This window comes from Castor canadensis, chromosome 11 (genome assembly GCF_047511655.1).
Source record: "Castor canadensis chromosome 11, mCasCan1.hap1v2, whole genome shotgun sequence".
Lineage (NCBI taxonomy): Eukaryota > Metazoa > Chordata > Mammalia > Rodentia > Castoridae > Castor > Castor canadensis.
In genome coordinates this window covers 58,649,604-58,670,738 of record NC_133396.1, presented here as the reverse complement: position 1 = coordinate 58,670,738, position 21,135 = coordinate 58,649,604, and the positions used below count along the sequence as shown (strand labels likewise).

Below are 21,135 nucleotides of genomic sequence, written 5' to 3'. Positions count from 1 at the left end.
TGAAGAGGCAGGAAAGCCTTCTTCAAGGAAGATGTTTATTCAATAATAGGAATGGCTGGCATGAGCTTAACAGTGGAAGGGAAGGTCCCTAGGGGGAAGAAGTTGCATTTGATCAACTGGCGGGAGGCACAAGTTCATCTTGAGGGGAGGAAGCAGGCCCTGGTCATGAGTCAGCCATGAGGATGGCAAAAGCAGGTGGAGTCTAGGGTTGAGGGTGGACAGAGCCACCCTTAATTTCTGATGAGGAAGCAGAACTGAGAAGGGGCTGATAGCATCTGGGCGAAGCGGGACAGCTGAGTGATAGGAAGCACCAGAGCAGCTGGAAAGGAAGTCTGGTGACTATAGGGAGAGGAAGGAAGTTATAAAGATGGGCTCAAGCAGTGTGCTCCATAGGCAAAGTTATAACATAGGCTCAGTCTGCTTCAGTGCTCTACTTCCATGCCTCTGATAGTCTCCTACTCTGCTAAGCATCACACATTCATTCAACAAATGTTTATTGCACACCTCCTTTGTGGCAGGCAGGAGGCCATATCCTAAAGTTGCAGAGAGCAGAAATGGTCCCATTCCTGCAGTTACAGGGCTGCTGAGAAAAGTGACATTGAATAACTGAATATAGGTTGCTTTACTTATTCCCTTTATAAAGAGACAAACATTGCAGAAGGTCTCCATTGCAAAATAAAGCAGAAAGACTTGATAGTCATGGAACAATCTTTTGAGAGGGTATCTAAAAAACATTTATTCTTTCTATGGAGAATGGAGTTCTTCACAGAAATTTAAATCAGGAGGATTATAAAATTCACTGACTCCTTGTATTACTCAAAAGATCAAATTCTGCTATAATATCATCTGTTTGTTTTAAAACCAGATCAATGAATTTATATTCAATTAGCAATCATATTGAAAAATCTGCATGTAAAGCACAGACTGCATCATCTTCAATAAACTGTCAGGAAGTTAATTTTAGAACAAATGCCAGCCTTCTGGAGTAGTATTTACTGTGTTGTCAACAGCCTACAGCTTGCATCCTGGGAATTCATGTGAAACACTCATGCTGTGCTTGAGAGAAAAACAATAAGAGGAGAGCTCAGAGTGAAGTGTTTCTGAGGTCAGAAGTAGGAGTTAAGGAGTATAGGAAAACACAAGGCTGGCCCTGGTGTGGGATTTGGGAGACAAGACTTGGTTTGCCCATTCCTATGACCAGGCTGTTGAATAGATGTTCAGGTTTTTTTCTGTAGTTTTCCTGTTGAAGAAAACAATCTGGGCTTATGTCCATCATTAGAGGGTCTCTGTTGCTTAATGCCAATGCTGCTGGTGGTGTTCTCACTGTTCTACTCCAGCTTCTTCTTTTAGCTTTAGATAAACCTGGGAGATGGACAGAATCAACTTTTTGTTTGTTTGTTTTTGTTTTTCACTACTGGGGTTTTGAACTTCAGAGCCCACATCTGGAGCCACTCCATCAGTCCTTTTGTGTGATGGGTTTTTTTTTGAGATAGGGTCTCGTGGACAATTTGCCTGGGGATTAACTTCAAACTGGGAATCTTCTGATCTCTGCTTCCTGAGTGGCTAGGATTACAGTCATACTCCACTAGCACCCAGCCAGAAGCAACTTTCTAAATGGGCAAAGCTGAGGACCAACCCCCATCCTCAGCTACTTGTGTAAGGTCCCTTGGGGGCTGCCTTACCCTGGCCAAAGACCCCATCCTCTACCCTTTGGTGGAATGTGGCTCAGAAAGACCAAAGAATGATTAACTGAGGGTTTTATTTTTTTTAGAGTTAATAGTTACCAAAGGAAGAGTGAATTCTTCCGCTCACACAGTCGCTCACACTGTTGCAGGACGGAGGAGCCTTTGAAGCTTGACAGATTCAAAAGATTGGAAGGGGGTTGCATGGATGACAATGGTGAATGCAAAACATGTGGTCCAATGAAATATTAAGTGTTAACTGCTTACAGAAAAAAATTGCTAAAGAGAGAAACATCGTAAAAAGACAAGTCCCCAATTTTTTCTTGAGAGGGAAGAGGGGAAGATGAATAGATAATCCCGTGGGGAGAGCTCTGCTGGAGAGAAGACAACTTGTCAACACCCCAAGACAGGTGTTAACGCCCCAGACAGCCAGCGCCTTAAAAGGGGCCACCAAGATTTTTTTTTTTTTTTTTTGCGGCTGGGAAGAGTTCGGACTGCCTCTCGCTTGGGTTGCCCTTCACCTTTTTCACCTCCCAAGCCCAGCGGGTCTCTCGGGACCGCGGTTACTAAGCATGAAAGCGTCCATAGCAACCGCCTGGGCAGGGTTTTCCCTCCTGGCTTAGCCGCTCCAGCCTCCCGCCTCCCTTCTAATCAACCAATGTGCTCCCTGCGAGCCGGTCGGGGCGGCCGTTGAGTGGTCCGCGGGCGCTGACGTCACAGACGGGAAAGGCGGGCCAAGCCCGACGGGTCCCGCCCGAGCCTCAGTGGGCAGTAGGTGGTGGGTCGGTTCCCCTTCCCTCTCATCGCCCCCTGCCCCTCCCCTCGCCTGGCGCCCTCTGACAGGTGAGTGGTCTCGGCGACACCTGCTTGCCTCCGGGATGACCCAACAGGGTCCCCCAGCGCCAGTCTGGGCTCCAAAGCCCGGCCTCGGAATCCGAGGGGAGGTCGCGGAAACCCTCCACCCATCTTCTCTCCCTCACCCTCCCTCCACAAATAAAAGCCACAGGCCCCGCCACCCAGGTTCTTTTGGCCTCGTATTTACCTTGCTGATGCTTTTCAGGTTTTATGTGTAAATGCGGGACCAGGAAAAGGGCGTGGGAACGCCACCGTCTGCCAGCTCCTAGGATTTCTTACACCTGCCAGCAGGGCCGTGCTTCTCCATTGCGTGGCTTGTCGCCCAAATGGGATCGCTGTTCCCTGCTTCCAGGGTTTCTGGAACCCTGCCGCCAGGGTTTCTGAAACTCAGCCCAAAGCAGGTGTTCTCTCACCTGCCTGGTCTGCTTAGCTCTGACGTGACGCTCTCGCGGGGGTTGTGGCAGTTTACACCAAGCCCTTAATGTTTTCTTTTGTATGCTTACGGTGTTCCAATAAAGAAGTATTTCAGAAGTAGGTAAAACTGTTTGGTCATTGCGAAAAAGCAAGCAGACTCTTTAAAAATTATTATTAATAAGCAAAGTGTTTTTGAGGTATTTGATACAATTTTTCTTTTGTAAGATGAAATACTTCATTTGGCACCAGTGGCTCAGTCCTGCAGTCCTAGCTCCTTGGGAGACCAACCTGGGCAAAAAAAAAAAAAAAAAAAAAGCGAGCCCCTACCATAGAAATAACCACAAGAAAAAGGACTGGAGGTACAGCTCAAGCTGTAGAGTGCCTGCCTAGCAAGCACAGATCCCTGAGTTCAAACCCCAGTACCACAACCAAAAATACAAAAACAAAAAACTTCACACCATAAATACAGTGAGCAGGTATCCATGCACCTCGTCCTAACTTTTTTTTTCCTAAACAGGTGGTCACAGGCCTTATGAGGCCTCTCATGTAGCTCAGTCCTCCTTTCCTTCCCTACGGCTCATCTAGCAAGATCTAGCACTTACTGATGTTTGCACCTTTGCATCCTTTTACCACTTAGGCATTGATCCAAAGATAAGTGCAGTGTTATTTTTTAAGTTAATGTAATAGTTTTAACTGATGTGTGCTAAGTCTTGTATGAATTTCCCACAAAAATTCTGTTTATTCTGTTGATGGACTTTTAGATGGCTCCCTCTAAAGATATTAGAGAGGTATTCTTGTACACTGTAATTGCATACACATTTGCATTTGTCTTGGTATACATCAAGGAGTTGAATAGCTAAGTCACAGAGAATGTGCTGTTTCAAGTTTGCTAGATGCTACCACATAGCTCTCTAACATGTAGTAATTTATACACAATCAGTGCACAGAATTCCTCTATGATTTTTGGAAAGAGATAATACAACTTCCCCTGTATTCTTATTTAATACACACTTAAAGAGAAATTAAACATTGAAATCTGAAGTTTTCATATTGAAACACTGATTCAATCATTTCCTCTAGTTCTGGTATTTGTTAATATATTCGTGACAATGTTTTATTCCTGCTCCAGTTTGAAACGGTGCATATTTAAGTGGATATAACCAGAGGAACTGAGGGAGTGTGCGTGAGTCTTTCAAGTCCTTGGCTGCTACTGATCTGAGGAAGGGCATAGATCAAGCATGGCAAACTTTTTATACTTGTGTCTTCTGCAGAAAATGATCTATAGATTTTTATACTTTAAAATTTTTATGATCTTAAAGTCTTGCCTAAGTGTGCTAACAAAATATGTCCATTCAATTCGAGGCCACCTTTTGGAAGGCAAATGGAACTTTCTAGTAATTGCAATCTCTGTGGGATTGATTCTATATTTATCATGTTGATATTTATAGAAGGCTATTACAGTATTTTTGTAGTGTGTAAGTACCTATTGTAAGTACACATTAAATGAACATAGCCAAACACTGGCTGACTTTGTTACACATGTCTCATTTCTTAGACTGTTACTTGGTTATGACTAAAAGTATAATAAAAAGCAATTGCCTGATCCAAGGGATGGGTTTCCACAGCTCTTTTTGACCATGTTCCAAAGAACTTATTCAATTTCCTTGCAAAAATGAGATGTTTATAGCATTAGTTAATAATGTTAGCTTGAGCTCCAGATGCCCTCTTAGGATGTGACTGAGTTAAAACTTAGAGAATAATTTAAACACTGTAAAAGACACACACATCAGCAATTTAAGCACTGTAAAAGACACACACATCAGCAAATAAATCCATGGTCTTTTTGAGGAATTATTTATTCCTTAAAAGTTTGATAGAATTCATCAGTGAACCCATCTGGGCCTGGAGTTTTCTTTGAAGAAAGATTTTAAATTGTAGGTTCAATCTGTTTAATTATGATAAGGCTACATGGGTCATCCATCTCTTCTTTAGCCAGTTTCGATTATATCTTTTAAAATTTTTATCCATTTCATCTATGCTGTCAAGTTTGTTGGCATAAAGTCAGCAATACTGCTTTATTAACTTCCTAAGTTTTGCTGGATCTTTAATAATACTCCTCCTTTCATTCTTGAGTTAGCAATTTTTCTTCACCCTTTTGATTTTGACAAATCTAGTAAGTTTATTTTATTGGTAGGAGTTCATTGATTTTTTTCCTATTTGTCCATTTCTAGTTCATAGATTTTCATCTTTGCTCTTCCTTCCTTCCACTTTGGGTTTACTTTGCTTTCTTTCCTGATTTTAGCTCATTCTTATTTTCTAGTATAAACACTTAAAGCTTTGACTTCCTCTAATTGATATTTCAGTTGCATTTTACAGATTTTGATGTGCTATGTTTTTATTCTCATTTAACTAAAGGCATTTTCCAATTTCCTATGTGATTTCCTTATCGTTTCATGAGTTATTTGGAACTGTGTTGTTTAATTTCCTACTATTTGGAGACTTTCCAAATATTTTTCTATTATTGATTTGTAACTTAATTCTGATATATTCAGAGAACATTTGCGATTTGTATGATTTCAATAGTTTAAGAGTATTGAGGCTTGTTTTATGGTTCATGATATGGTCTATGTTGGTGACTGTTCTCTGTGCAGCTCGGAATGGAATGCAGTCTGTTATTGGGGTGGAGTGTTTTTAGGTGTAAATTAGGTCTGGATGGTGTAATGCTATTCAGATATTCTATGCATTAACCAATTTTCATTTTCTATGAAAGAGTAGTGAAAAATCCTTCTATAATTGTGGGTTTGTCTGTTTCTTGTTTTAGTTTTTTCAGTTTCTGTGTTATGTATATCTACATTAATAATTATAAAGACATTTAAGATTATCGTGTCTCTTTGAATGACTCCTTTACCCTTATTTCTTTATTTCTGACAATGTTTCTTGTTCTGAAGAACAAGATATTAATATAGTCACTTCAGCATCCTTTTGGTTAGTGTTTACATGGTATATGTCTTTCCATACTTCCATTTTTAACTTACATGTGTTTTATATTTGAAATGGGGTTTATTTCTAGGTAGCACACAATTTAATACTGCTATTTAAAGTCATTCTGACAATCTGTGCATTTAAATTGGATTGTTAACTTATAAAAAATAGTTGAGTTCCTGTCTATCTTTCTTCTTCATCTTGCTTTTGTCCCTCTTTTATTTTGGATTAATTATGCATCATTGTTGACTTCTACGTTTGTCTTCACTCTTGTCTTACTAGCTAGAACTGGTTTTCCTTAGAGATTGTTCCAGGACAGCAATTCAAAAACATTTTGGTATTTGGGGCAAGACCCTTTTATAAAATATTGAGGATCTCAACATTCACGAATGTGGATTTTATATAGACAGATAGGTAGATAGATAGATTAGATATTATATTAGAAATGAAAATTTAGTAATTAAAAGTATGAATTATTTAAAAAAAACACAAAATGTGTTATATACTAACATAAATACCATTTCTATTTAAAAACTATTTTCTGAAACAAAAAAATTACTGAGAAGAGTAGTAGTATTTGACTTTTTTTGGTAAAGTTCTTTAATTTCTAGCTTAGTGGGTGAGTTCTATGTCTTCTTCATTTAGTTTGTTATGATATCACACATGTCACCTCTGGGAAACTCCACTAATTTACATCAGGAAGATGAGGGAAAAGGGCAAATGCCATCTAAGTATTTATTATAAAAATAATTTAAAACTTTTCACTCCTGATTACATTTTTGGCATGCTATTCTGAGGCTTGCAATATGTAATTTAAACTTATCAAAAGATTTTTTTTTTGGAGGTACTGGGGTTTGAACTCAGGATCTTACGCTTGCTGGGAAGGCATTCTACCACCTGACCCATACCACCAGTCTATCACAGGATTTTTGAAATATTATTCTATTTCAGTTATAGGACTGTTTTAATACTGTATTTCTATCTAAACCCTCCATCATTTTTGTGTTGTTATCACATAACAGTTTACTTCTAATTGATAAACTCCCCAATAATTTTTCATCTTTATAACTTAAGCAATTTAAAGAAATTTGAAAGTTAGGAAAGTTTAAAAAATATTAGCACACATGGTCACCATTTCTGTCTTTCTTCATTCCATTGTGTAGCTCCAGTTTTCCATCTGGTATAATTTCCTTTTGCCTGAAGAATTTCCTCTATCATTTTTTTTACTGCAGATCTGTCACTGATGAATTCTTTGACTTTTGTTTGAAAATATTTTATTTTGATTTCCTTTTTGAAGAATGTTTTTCATTAGATATAGAATTCTAGGCTGACACTTTCTTCCACTCCTTAAAATATGCTGTTTAGGGCTGGGGTATAGCTCAGTGATAGAGCACTTGCTTAGCATGAGTAAGACCTTGGGTTCAATCCCAGCCCCCAAACCCAAACCAAACAAAATGAACAAAAAACGCCTCAGATTCTAAGTTTTTCTCTTTATCAGTGGCTTTCAATTTGATTTGGATGAGCCTTGGGGCAGAAGTGTGGTCGTGTGTGTGTGTGTGTGTGTGTGTGTGTGTGGTTATCTCCTTTGACTTTGTGGAACTTCTTCGACATAGAGATTATAGTTTTTATCACATTTGGAAAATATTCAATTATTATTTCTTTATACATTTTGTCCCTCTTACCTCTCCTTATGATACTTCAAATATATGGTGTTAAACTACTTACTCTTGTACTATACATCACTGAGGTGATCGTCACTTTTTTTTTTTCAGCTAAAATATCTCTGTGCTTCAGTTTGATTAGATTTGGGTCTACTAATATTTATCTCTTCACTGTCTAATATGCTATTAGTTCCATCTAGTGAGATTATACAAGTATATATTGTATAAATATTTGCTATATGTTTTATCTCTAAATTTCTACTTGGTTCTTTTAAAAACATCCCATGTCTCTCTTCAGTACTTTTCTGTATTAAGTACTTGAATATAGTTTGCCAGGCTTATTGTCTGTCATTTCAAGGATTATTTCCACTGACTGATTTTTCTTAATTATGGGTCACATTTTCTTGCCTTTTGGTGTGTCTGTAGTTTTTGACTGGTTCTGCCATCATGATAATTCATAGAGTGACTTGAAGTTGTCAGTAATTAAGAGATCAGTTCGATCTCTGTGAGGTCTGTTCTCAGGCTTTGCTAGAGTGAGTCTTTAGTACCTTCACTCCAAGGATGGTTAGGCCCTTTTTCAAATGTGTGACTCTTCTGAGGTTTCCATTGAATAACCAAGTGGTCACCATGACTCCAATCTGAGAGTCGGAGTTCAACATGTATCTCCACCCTTTGCAAGATAAGAAATTGTTCTGCTATCAACTCTGCCATCAGAGTCTGCCAGTTTGTGGAAGTTCCCTTATTACTCATCAAAGATCACGAGGATCCCTATATAGACTGCTGGAGCTCTTTTTTTCTCCTTTTTTTCTCATACCTCACATTGATCCAGTCCAGCTTCACAACATCTAGCTGTTGCAGCCTCCCCAAATCCTGACCATTTTCTGAACTCACAATGGCTGCCAAGCTCTGTTCTGTTTTTATCTGCTTTTCTCATGGTGGATTGGAAATTGTCTCCAGGTACAGTGCCAGGACAATTAGAGGAATCATCTGACATGTTTCTTTTCTCTTGGAGTCAGAGAGATTGTTGTCCAGTGGGTGAGAGCAGCCATATCATCTATTTAGTCCAGGTTTTTAGATGTGAGATGGCTAACTCTAGTTTTTATTGGTCTATCATGGTTGGAGGTGGGAATCTACTATGAGTTTTTAAACATTTCTTAGGCCATGACACCCTCAGTTTTATTAACTAATAATGATCAAATATACATGGCAGTGGAATACATTGGTTAAACATCACCATATGATGGCTTTTTTCAATATTTCTGAGAGACTTTAAAAATGGCTGTTTAGAACTAGAACTCCAGTTGTGGTTGTAAAATAGTCTCTTCCTGTGACACTTACTGCCATATGTCCGGAATTCTGCTTTCATGAGTTCTGATAACTGATCCTGTGCTTCAGATTCCAGATTCTTAGCTCTATCCTATTCTTAATTTAAAAACAAGTCTCTAAGTGCCTTTGTAAACTAGATGGATTTTCTCAGTCATCACGTCTCATCTGGCTTAGGTGCTCCTTCACATATCAACCCAGGCAGCAGCTGAGGGGTTGAGATTTCTCAAGATGCCAACATAACAGGTGTTGGAAAAACTCTCCCAGCTTTCTACACTTGCAATTCCATGGTCAGAGGACTAAGTGAGTCCCTGGTTTGAATCGCTTATTGTCAATAATTAACCAAAGCTAAGTTGGAATGGTTCGCACCCTCTTGAGGCTTCTTGCTAGAAGAAAGCTAAGTTATTTTTAGATTTGAAGGAGTGTGGGGTCAGAAGTAAGGCAACCTTAAGGCCCTCATGCCTCAAGTTACTTTGAATTTGCTTTTTTCAGCCTCATGTAGGAAGCGAGGACGCAAGTGGTTGCTAAGTCTTTAGATGTCACCATCACTGCCTAAGGCTGACTAGGACAAGGTGTTTGGGAGCTAAAGGAGGGAAGGCTTTAAGAAAAAGTGAGGGAGCTAGGGTCACATGGGTCACCGCCCCTGGCATGGACAGCTATTCCATCTTATGGTCTGAGAGGATTTTGACTGGAATACAATTCTATAAATTAATTCTTATTATTGGGTATGAAAAGCATCAGGACATACCTATTTAAATAACCATTGATGGATTTTTTTCTTTGCTCTGAGCGGTACATAGAATTGGATCTGATTTTATCTTTTCTTTTCAATAAACAGGCCCATAAACATTAAATCCCAAGCAGAATGATATTTAGTATTTTATAGTCTGTAGCATTCAAGGCTTTCTGGAATAATTCTGGACAAAAGTTCTAGAAACTGGCAAAAAAGGATGGCATGTATGTTCTATCAAATGAGAAGTCCAAAATATGTATTCAACAAAAAAAAGAAAGAGCATGTTCCAGAATGATGTGTACTCCAACAAGGATAATAGAATTTATACTGAGAAGTTCTTTACATATACAACAAATGGTATATAGACAGGTGTCCATAGTACATAAACAATGCATCTGTCTGTATATGAGTAGAAAAATCTCATTAACTATTAATGAGTTAGGCAGAGTGGTCACTTCTGAGTTTCCTTTTAGGGGAGAAAGGATATTTATCTTTTACCTTGTTACTTCTCTGAATTAGCAATTTAAAAGCTAACATTTATTAAGTACTTACTGTGTGCGTAACACTGTGATACACATTTCAAATACTTCCCATTGTCTCAATCCTTGGAACCATGTGTCCACTCAGGAATTTGTCTGTTGGAGGTGCTTAGAAGGAGCAAAGGCCAGGAATGGAAACCCGGCCCTGGTTATAAGCTGTGTCTGAACACTAACCAAGCAACTGTTTCTCAGTGTACATGTTTATTTAGGATGACATGATAGGAGAGGAGATGCTTCCAAGGAACCCCTTGCTGGTATACTGCTTATAACAATCTAAAGGAGAAAGTGCTATTATTATCATCTTATTCTCTATTATTTATAGATGAGGCAACTAAGGATCAGAGAGATTATGTAATTTACCCTACCTCACATAGCTAATAAATAGCAGGGCCAAGACCAGAAATCTCTATGTTGAAAGGCACAGCTCAGTCTTTTGATTTGAAAAAATCAAAAGTGCTTGTATAAGGGAAGCCTTAGTTTCAGCCCCCAGTAACTGCCCCCAAAGAAAAATCAGAAACTCAAATGACTGTTTTTTTTCTTTAAATGTGATCTTAATACACTTTAGAGACACAGAAATGAAAAAGAATATTATCACTTGAGAAGTGTGGATAAAAGATTAGAACAAATGTCTAATGAGTTCTGGAGCATTGTAGCTGATACTGTCAGATGTGTTCTTTTATTTGGATGTTTTATGAAATTCATTTATGTGGTTTTCTTTTTTTTTTAACAGGAGAGATTTACAAATTGTGTTTGGACACCATGGAACCTGTAGGTTCTACTTTAATAGCAACTTATGCGCACCTTAAACCAACACCAACCAACTTTCTACCAGCCATTGGGGGCATCACATCAAGCTACAGAGACCGCTTTCCCCATTACAATGTGACGCATAGCTTGAGCCTTCCTTGGAGACCGAGCACATACTACAAAGTGGCCTCCAACTCACCAACCCTGGGCCCATACTGTACCAGAGCTCAGAGGGTGTCCGAGAGCACCATGGCTCCCTTTGTTTCCAACAGAACCACTCTCTTCACCAGATACACTCTTGATGATTGGTACAGGTCCAATTTAACCAACTACCAAGAGTCCAGTACTTCCCGACATAATTCAGAAAGACTTAGGGTAGACACATCTCGTCTCATTCAAGACAAATACCAGCAAATCAGAAAAACCCAGGTGGACTCGACTCAAAATTTGGGAGAACGTGTCAATGACATAGGGTTTTGGAAATCTGAAATCACTCATGAGTTGGATGAACTGATTGGAGAAACAAATGCAATTTCTGATCTTAAAAGAAGGTTGGAGAGGGCTTTGATAGAGACAGAAGCCCCTCTGCAGGTAAGTGTGAGAGCTGATGACCAAAGGCACTGCATTTTGATTATTATCCTTGGCTGGATGATTTTCTGAGGTTCTATATATTTCAAATTGTTTTATTTCCCCTGTAGAAGCAATCCCCTATCAATAAACCTATAATTGGGTTCATTAATGGCAAAACCATTGCCATTTTTATATATCATACAGAGCAACCACTCTAAGAAAGAAATCTGAGTGCAAAGCAGAGTAGACTAACTAAGGAGACACCATGAAAGCACATGATATTTTATGGTAAAAAAGACCACCTTCTTGTCTCTTAAAAAGACTGCTTTAATTATCCTGGCACTAGATAGAGATAAAAAATTCAGAAAAATTTATTTTTTAAGAAAAAATTCTCTCCATCTGTGTCATGAAATGTCTCCTACATACATGTTATAATTCTGTTTCAAAGCACAAATTATCAAATGAGACCACTTTAGGAGATGGAGTGAGTTTTATTGAATAGAGAAACAGGCCTGAGCTTGGGTCAGTTGCCATTTTCTAAAATAGAGGCAGCAATTCAGTTAGTTGCTGCTTACTGGCCAGGTTCTGAGTGGGCTCACAGCTAACACCATTTATCTTCATGTTTGCATGACTTATTTCTTGTGCAAAAAGCATTGTAGTGGATGTTTACCACATCTGTAGCATAAAAATTTAGAAGACCAATGGGCTGGGAGTTAGAGGTTTGAGGAGTTTGTTAGATATCTTTGCCCACTGTCACTTCTTGTCATATCCCCAGTCTGCTAACTACAAACACATGGCCCACAGAATCCAGATAAAGGTTGCTCATACACAAATGGTATCTTTTTAAAGTAATTCATCCTGAATTATTATTGACAATCAGGAGGCCATCTAGGCCTTCCCCATTCTCTCCCTTCCCCCCTACCTTCAAGGACTGAAAGTACCCTTAAAACCTCAGCCACTTACTTTCTTCCTTAATTTCCAAATGAGATTCTGTTTCCTCTCCCACTTCCCCTCTCCCTGATGACTGATTTCACTGAGATGTTTCTAATGTGATTTTTTTCTCCAATTTTTGTCTGGATGTTCTTGTATGTTGGAACATTTACTGTCAATACAATATTAATTAGGTCCTGATTAAAATCAGAGCTAGTCAAATAAACAGATAATTCTCAAAAGAGAAAATATAAGTCATCAACTAATATAAGGAAAATCATTAAAATTTTATAATACCATCAGTTAAATCAGTAAGGTGACCATCTTTGGCCTATCAAATTTGTGTCAATGAGTACTCATAACATCTAGGGTTTGCAAATGAGCAGAAAATGGGCACTTTCATGTATTATGGATTGGTAGAAATTTCCTGGAAAGCAATTTAGTAATATCTGCTAAAATAATCAGAGTCACCTGACCTATTAATTCCTCTTCTAATAAATATAAGTTATACTATTAAAAAAATAATGATTCATTCAAAGTCATGGTTCAATGATATTGTATCTGGAACATGGTATACATACTCTTACATTTTATTCTTTTAAAAAATTTAACATTATGTAGGAGTCCAATGTCATGAAATAGTCTTTAAAAAAAGCATTTTAACAGCTACTTAATGCTGTTTCATACATAATTTATTGTTAGAAATTTATGCTGTTTTCCATTGATGTCATTAGCATACTCAGTCTCAAAGAACATTTTATGCCTCGGATTGACTATTTCATGTCAATTCTAAAAAGCATCATATAAAATTGTGAGGATGTTACGAACCATCATTTTGTTAAAACAAACAAAACAATGACAGAATTATGACTGTATTTTTTATCCTTAATGGAGAAAAGCATATTATTTTTACAATTAGAATAATAATATATGGCCCTTTAAAAAGTGGTTACTTGGATTTTTGGCTATACAAATATTTTGATGATGTCTTGAAAGATAATCATTCATGTCTTCTGTCTTTTCAGGAGAAAATATTTGGAAGTAATATATTTTTTTTGCTGTTTGTATTGTCTAGGTTTTCTGACAAAGGGCAAAAAAGGCAAAATGCTCTCCTTTGTCTTGAACTCTTGGTTAGAATGTTTTGCAGAAATTTTTACACAGGAATTTTTTTCACAGTGTTGCAAGTTCATATATAATGTTATAATTTAACCATGACATAGTAATTCTTTTTTTAAAAATTTCTTTGGTGGCCTCACACTTGCTAAGAAGGTTCTACCACTTGAACTATGCCCCCAGCTCTCTTCTTAATTTTTTTCTTTTTTGGAATCATTAGTAGTACAAGTGAGTTGCACTGTGAAACTTTCAGAGATGCATACAATATACTTTGAACAAGTTCATCCCCTCCATTACATTCCCTTAGCCCCCTCTCCCTGCCTGCCTTTTCAGTGTTTAGTGGGTTTCATACATGACTGTATACATATATACATGACTGTCTTCATATATATACATATATATATATACACATATAATATACTTCGAACTTCTTGAACTCTCCATACCCTCTCTTACCCCTCTTCCCCTCCCACTGGTTCTACCCCTTGGTTGTTGCTCCTTTACATTCATGTTCCATTTTCATTATTATTATTCTCATTTTAGAATAATAGAGAAGTTTAGATTCCACATATGAGCCAAAACATGCAATATTTATCACTTTGAGCTTGGCTTATTTTGCTCTAAATGATGATCTCCTGCTCCATCCATTTGCCTGCAAATAAAATTCCATTCTTCTTTATAGCTGAATAATACTCCATTGTTACATATACCACATTTTCTTTGTCCATTCACCGATTGTTGGGTACCTAGGCTGATTCCACACCTTGGCTATGGTATATAGTGCTGCAGTGAACATGGGTGTGCAGTTACCTCTCTTGTATATAGATTTACACTCCTTCAGGTATATACCCCCAAGAGTGGCATAGCAGAATCACAAGGTAATTTTTTAGCTTTTTGATGGACTTCTATACTACTTTCTAGAGAGATTTGAAGTCTATGTTTCATTTTATCAATCTGTTTCTCTTGGAAAAACTAATACCAAGTAATTTTTTCAGATGCTAATTTGTGGGGATTAAGTAGATGCCACTGCTTCTTCTTGGCAACTTTCTGAATTAGGGACTTTAAAAATTATTTTGAAAAGCTAGCTCTCTACATTTTAACTAGCTGCAAAGATTTATTTAGTTTTTACAGTCTTTTTCATGCTTGAGCCCACAGAATAGGTTGAAACGCTGGTATTGGGAGTACCTATTGACTATTTTTGAAATTAGTTATTAGAACAGCTAGTCACTGGTTGTGGTTACTGGGTGTTCTGTTCTATTACTTTTAATTTTCAGGTCACCCGAGAATGTCTGTTTCATCGAGAGAAGAGAATGGGAATTGATCTAGTTCATGATGAAGCTGAAAAAGAATTACTGACGGTAAATATGGAGGAAACACTCCAATAAGGAGAGAAGTTTAATTGTAAACATATGTTTAAAATGTTGAAATCAAAATGATGTTACATAAAGCCATATCAAAGGTTTATATCACTTAGCAGTAATACATTTTTCTTGGCTTTAAAATAATGTATTCATCAAGAATTTGAAAAAATGTAGAAAAGAATAGAGGAAGGTAAAGACTGCTTGTGATTCCATTAGACAGAAGTCAGGGTCAACTTTTGGAGCATTTCAGCCATTTTACTAAATTCACAGAGACCACCCAGCTCACATGATGCACAGACATATCTTCAAGATTAGAACCATACAGTATGATTTTAATTTTTCCTTATCATTAGGTACTCTTTTTTTCTTATCATTAGATATTCTTTTAAGATGATTTTTAATAGTTACATAGCATTCTGCAATGTGAATGTGCTATAATTTTTTAAAAACCTTCTTTTGTTGAATAGCTTGGTTGATTGCCTATCCCAGTGTTTTTCTTCTGTTTTTGTAACCCTGTAGCATACAAAAATACTACCATTGATAACTGTATGTACTTCTGATTAGAAATGTAACTGAGGTACCAGAGAGCATATGCATTTGGAGGGCTTTTGATACACTGCCAACTTGCCACTCAGAGATATATCTGCCCCACTCCACTGATTATCTCACAGTCTCACTCCTTAAATTTGATTGAGTTCTTAGTTCTCTAACTGTCACATTCTGGAGCGGCTACCATAAGATCTCTGCCTTTCCTTAACATTTCAGCCATCGTGTGCTTCTGGCCCTTCCCGATCTCTTTCTTTGGCCTAGGCATTTTATTAAGCATTAGTTCTTCATTCCTAAATGTCTTGCCAAACATTGAAAACAATTTGATTAATATGTATGTATTATACATATTAATGGGGTTTTGGTGAGAGATTTCTACAGATGCATACATATAGCATATAGTGGTCAACCCTGACCTCCCTCCCTCCCAACTTCTCATGCCCTCTCCAATCTGCCTTACCCTGTTGTCCACCCCTGTATACTGATGGAATGGTGTTTCCTCGTCACCATAGCTTGACTTGTAGCCATTGTCTCCTTGACCCCTTCAATCAGTTTCCAGCATTTTTTTCTAGCTGGTTTTTGTGAAATTCCCAGATACTTTCTCTCCCCCAAGTTTCACTTAAATCTATAACATACACTGACACTATTTTCTCCTTCTCCTGTAAACTGTCCCCTGACTCTGATTCCTACAGGAAAATGCCACTGAGACCCCCCCATTATCTGGCTCCCATCTAACTTCTCAGCATCAATTTTCTCTATGAATCACAGAATTTCTGTGGTGATGGACCCATCTTCTCTTCCCCTGAACCAGCTTTGCAGGGTCCCATCTCTTTGCCTTTGCTTGATTGACCTTGATAAGGAATAAGTCCTTGGTAGAGAGAAAGTATGGGAAGCTAGAAACCTGGTTATCAGAGTAACTTCACCCTTACATGTCATCAATACTTCCCAAAGTTTTTTTAGTGAACAATACATTAAGAAAGATAAGCAGGAGTCTTTCCTTTCCTTTCCTGTCTGGTTCTTGGAGAGAAATCTGAATTGAAATAACACACTCAGGAGATCATTGACCACTGAAGCAAGGCTGTGTAATTACCCTGTCAAGGTTACCACCCTTCTATTGCACAGCAGTGATTATGAGTGAGACATCCTGAAAGAAATAACTTTGACATGATGGGTTTCCTCTCTGTTGTTTCTCTGTTCCTAGTCTCTGATGAATATCATAGTTCTTAATCTGTCATCTACTTTGCTGTCCTAAATGGAGAGGGTCTTACCAGCATCTGTCCTTTGGCCTCTTTGTTCTCACTAATCCTGAGATGTTCCATAGGAAATAAAATTATAATCCAGTTCTAGCAGCTTAACTTCATCAGTTTGCCCACAAATGCACTCTGCTGTTTCCAAGAGATTTTTTGACACTTGGCTCCCTTTTGTGATTTTGTTGTTCTAGAGTGGCCCTCAAACTGGCTGCACATTAGACTCACCAGGTGAAGGTTTTAAAAATATCACTTTCTGGGTTCCATCTACAAAGATTCTGATTCAAATCTGAAGTGAGGAATGATAATTAAAAAATATTCTACAGGTAATCTTAATGAGTAGGCAGAATTAAGAACTGGTACAACAAAACATAAGATTTGAAAGAAATTAAATATGGCTGAACAGATTGGAAGATTTAATTTTGTGACGACGATAATACTTTTCAAGCTGATAGGTTCAACACAATTTCTATAGAAATTCCAGCTGACTTCCTAATGGAAATTGATAAATGGACCCTAAAATTCATATGGAAATCTAAAGGAAGCAGAATAGACAAAATAATACTGAGAAAAGCAGGAGGTTGGAGGACTCACACGTCCCAATCTCAAAACTTGCTGTAAAGCTGCAATACACAAGACAGTGTAGTACTTGCATCAAGATGGACAGATAATCAATGGACTAGGATATGAGTGTGAGAAATAAATCCTCACAGTTACCATCAATTGATCTTTGACAAGGGTGCCAAGATAATTCAATGAGAAAAGAATGTCCAACATTTCACACATGCTTACACATGTGAATATCCATGTGTGACAGAATGAAGTTAGATCCCTACATCATAGCAAATGAAAAGTTAAGTAAAAAATAGATCAAAGACTTAAATGTAAGGGCTAAAATGGTAACATTCTTAGAAAAAAACCCATACAAATAGTATTTGTGACCTTGGAGTTGGTGACAATTTTCAAAGGTGCAAAAACTAAAAAAAAAACTGGACATACTAAAGTATGTCCAGTATACATAAAGTACACATAAAAACTAGACAAACTACAGATAAACTGGACATCATCAAAATTGAAAATTTGGCACTTTAAAGAATATTATCAACAAAATGAAAAGAAAATCTTTGTAACTCATATATCTCAATAGGGACTTGTATCTATAACATATTAGTGGCTATTATAATTTTTAGAAAAAGACAACCAAATTTTGAAAAATGAGCAATGGACCTGAATAGACAGTTCTCCAAGGAGAACATACAAAAGACCAATAAGCATATGGGAAAATACTCAATATCATTAATCATTAGGAAAATGCACATCAATATCACAGTGGGATATGACTTCATACCCACTAGGATGGGTATCACAAAAAATACAGAAAAATAACTGTGAGAATGTGTAGGAATTAGAGTCCTCACTCACTGCTGGCAGAAATGGAAAATGATACAAGTGCTTTGGAAAACGGATAAGCACAGAGTTACTATAGGATCCAGTAATTCTACTTTCAGGTGTCTACCCAAGGAGAAAAGAAAACATATGCTAAAGCAAAAATTTGATTATAGCAACACTATTCAGAACAGTCAAAAGTGGAAACAACCTAAATGTTTATCCTGATGAGTGAATAAATGAAATGCAGCAAACAATAGAATGCTGTTCCACCATAAGAAGGTATGAAGTGCTGATACAGGTTACTCTGGAAATCATCACACCAAGTGAAAGAAGCTGGTCACATGGACCACATGTAGGATTCCATTTTTAATGAATTGTCTGCAATAGTGGCTTCTATGGAAACTGGAAGTAGAACAGGGGTTGGTGAAGGGAAAGAGGCTGGGGGTGGGGTTGGAAATTGAGGGTGACAGCTAGGAAGAACTGCTTTTTGGGGAGAGGTAATGAAAATGTTCTGTATTTGGTTCTAATGATGGGTGTACTAAGAACCATTGGACCTTATACTTTAAATGGATGAACTACATCTCCGTAGCTCCTTTTGCCCCCTTTTCTTCCTTAAGTTACTTTGGGAAGAATAGCTATTAATCCGAAGGAATACATTTAAATTCAACCTTGACATTATTAGAATTTTGGTCTGTTTTCTTTTTACTGTTTTAATTCTGGACAAAGAGAGTAAACCCCTGAAATTTTAGCCATGTCCCAACTTATTCCACAATATAGTTTCCCTGTAGCTCTACAAACAATGAGTCTTAGCTTAATATTTAGGTTGTAATATGGGGCATACAGGTAAATAAGCAGTTGTAAAACTGTTTTCATTCATTGATGAATTGCTAAATTGCTGAGTTTGGTGTTATAGTCAATAATGAAAGTATTAAATGTGGTTTTCTTACTTTTCAATTGAGTAGGAAGTTGACATTATTCTGACTTGTCAAGAAAGAATGAAGCTACATTTGGATAAAGCTATCACCCAACTTACGTAAGAGCTTTACCTCTCTATGTAATTTAAAATCTATCATTGAACTATACTTTCATGTCTCCATTCAAATTTCTTTTAGCTTCTTATAAGGGCACATATGCACATTTTTATTCAAAAGTTAAGATGAGTGCTTGGAAGACTTGCCTTATATTTTTATTTAAAGAAATAATCCTGAGACACTGCTGAAAGGACTTCACCTCTCACTTGGAATATGGCTAAGATGTCTCTTAACTCAAAAGACTTTAATTGTTTGATAAGAAATTGACTTGTCTGTCTTCAGTCCTAACAGCTGGAAAAGTAGTGAGCCATCACTCCCTTATGTGTCTTTCCCCCACCCCCTTAAAGAGCTACCTGCCCTACGTTGTTCACTGCATCCTGCTGCAGTGGAAGTGCTCATTTACCCAGCTCCCAGCCAGAACACAAATTCCTCATGGGCACTTCTTTTCTTTCCTTGGCAATAGTGGGTACTTAACATTTATGGCAAGGGTGGGAGGAAACTGAGAAGGGGGAAGAATGATAGCCAAATGAAGGCATTAAGTGATGATGATATCAAGGGTCAGTCTAGAAGTATTGGCTGAGCCTGTTACCTAACATGGCTGGAAAGATCAATATTGGTACAACCATAGAAAGAAGTAGTATTGAATATGCTACCCAAGAAGAAGGATGGCTATACTTCCACTAGCATTATCAAAGGTGATGTGTGATATACCTAAAGGAATAATGGGTGTCATGAAAGGGTCAGTAACTGACAGCTTAGTTTGTCCACCTGCAACAATTATTTGCTGAATGAACTATTCCATGTGCAAAGCTGTGGCTCATCTGTCACCATGCCCACCCTCATCCTGGGCCTGCCTCTTTGGGAGTGAGTTGTGGGTTCCTCCTCTGCCTGGAATGCAGGGAAGATCATGCATCTGGGGCTCACCAGGGTTTCTTCCTTCCCAGCATTGGGGTTGCTGGAGCACAAGGCAGTTTCTGCCCCCCTTCCAGCACTCTGTAACTCCCGGGAGGTTTGTTTTTACCCTTGGCTTATATCTGCTGGCAAACATCTTTGCTATTGCATGACTTCAAACTGAGTATTGTAGCTAAATAACAGAGGAGACAAGGATAGGGATAAAGGAGAGGAAAGGGAAAGAGGAAAGGAAGGCAGAGACCTGAACAGATTACAGTAAACCAGTGTCCTGTCTGGAACCACTGGAGTGTGTGAGGAAGATATGCAGCTCCTGTTTAGCTACACCTCCTCCCCACTTCCACACCACCCTCTAGAAGGGGGCAGGAGTAGGGTTCTTGTGACTCACATGCATGACCATCTCCAAAGCATGGTGCTTTTGGTCGTGTGAAGGAGGAGAGATGGGGAGAGAAGAAAAGAGGGTCCTGACTTAGAACGGCAGTCCCCTTCCTTGTAGGACATTGTTGCCTGAACATAAAGCCTCTTTCCTCTATCTGTTATAGTGCTGACAGAGCTGTACAGCACGAGTTGGAGAAGGACCTGAGTGACAAACAAGCAGCACACCGGATAGACGACAAGTGCCACCACTTGCGTAACACTTCTGAGGGTATCGGCTTCTTCCGCGGAGTGGAGAATGTGGATGCCACGTAAGCCAGGCAGAGGCCATTTCTGTGCTCTTGGTGTCATTCGTTGATTACCTCTTCTTTAAAATGAGGCAGCTTACAGGTTGTTGTAGTCCATTTTCTGTTGTTATAACAGAATACCTGAGACTGGGTGATTTGTAAAGAATAGAGGTTTCTTTGGCTCACAGATTTGGGGGCTGGAAAGTTCAAAGCATCAACTTCTAAAGAGGGATTTTGTATTGAAACATGAAAGGACAATTGTTCATGAGTGAAAGAAAAAAACTGAGGAGGAGACTTGCTTTTATAAAAAGTGCTCTGGGGACAGCAAACCCACTCCCATGAGAATTAACCTACACTCTCAAAAATGACGTTAATGCAGCTCAGGAAGCAGCTCAGTGGCAGAGCACTTGCCTGGCATGCACAAGGCCCTGGGTTCATCCC

General features: G+C 38.2%; 1 protein-coding gene across 1 annotated transcript in view; it reads left to right on the top strand.

Moving 5' to 3' along the window:
- Positions 1-2,416: 2,416 nt before the first annotated feature.
- Positions 2,417-21,135, top strand: part of Tekt3 (tektin 3) — a 40,586-nt gene continuing 21,867 nt past the window's right edge. Inside the window, exons 1-5 of the mRNA XM_074048938.1 lie at positions 2,417-2,525; positions 10,920-11,527; positions 14,824-14,907; positions 19,055-19,125; positions 20,575-20,718. Of these exons, the coding sequence (XP_073905039.1) occupies positions 10,949-11,527; positions 14,824-14,907; positions 19,055-19,125; positions 20,575-20,718 (878 nt within the window). The 5' untranslated portion in view covers positions 2,417-2,525; positions 10,920-10,948. The remainder of the gene's footprint in view (positions 2,526-10,919; positions 11,528-14,823; positions 14,908-19,054; positions 19,126-20,574; positions 20,719-21,135) is intronic.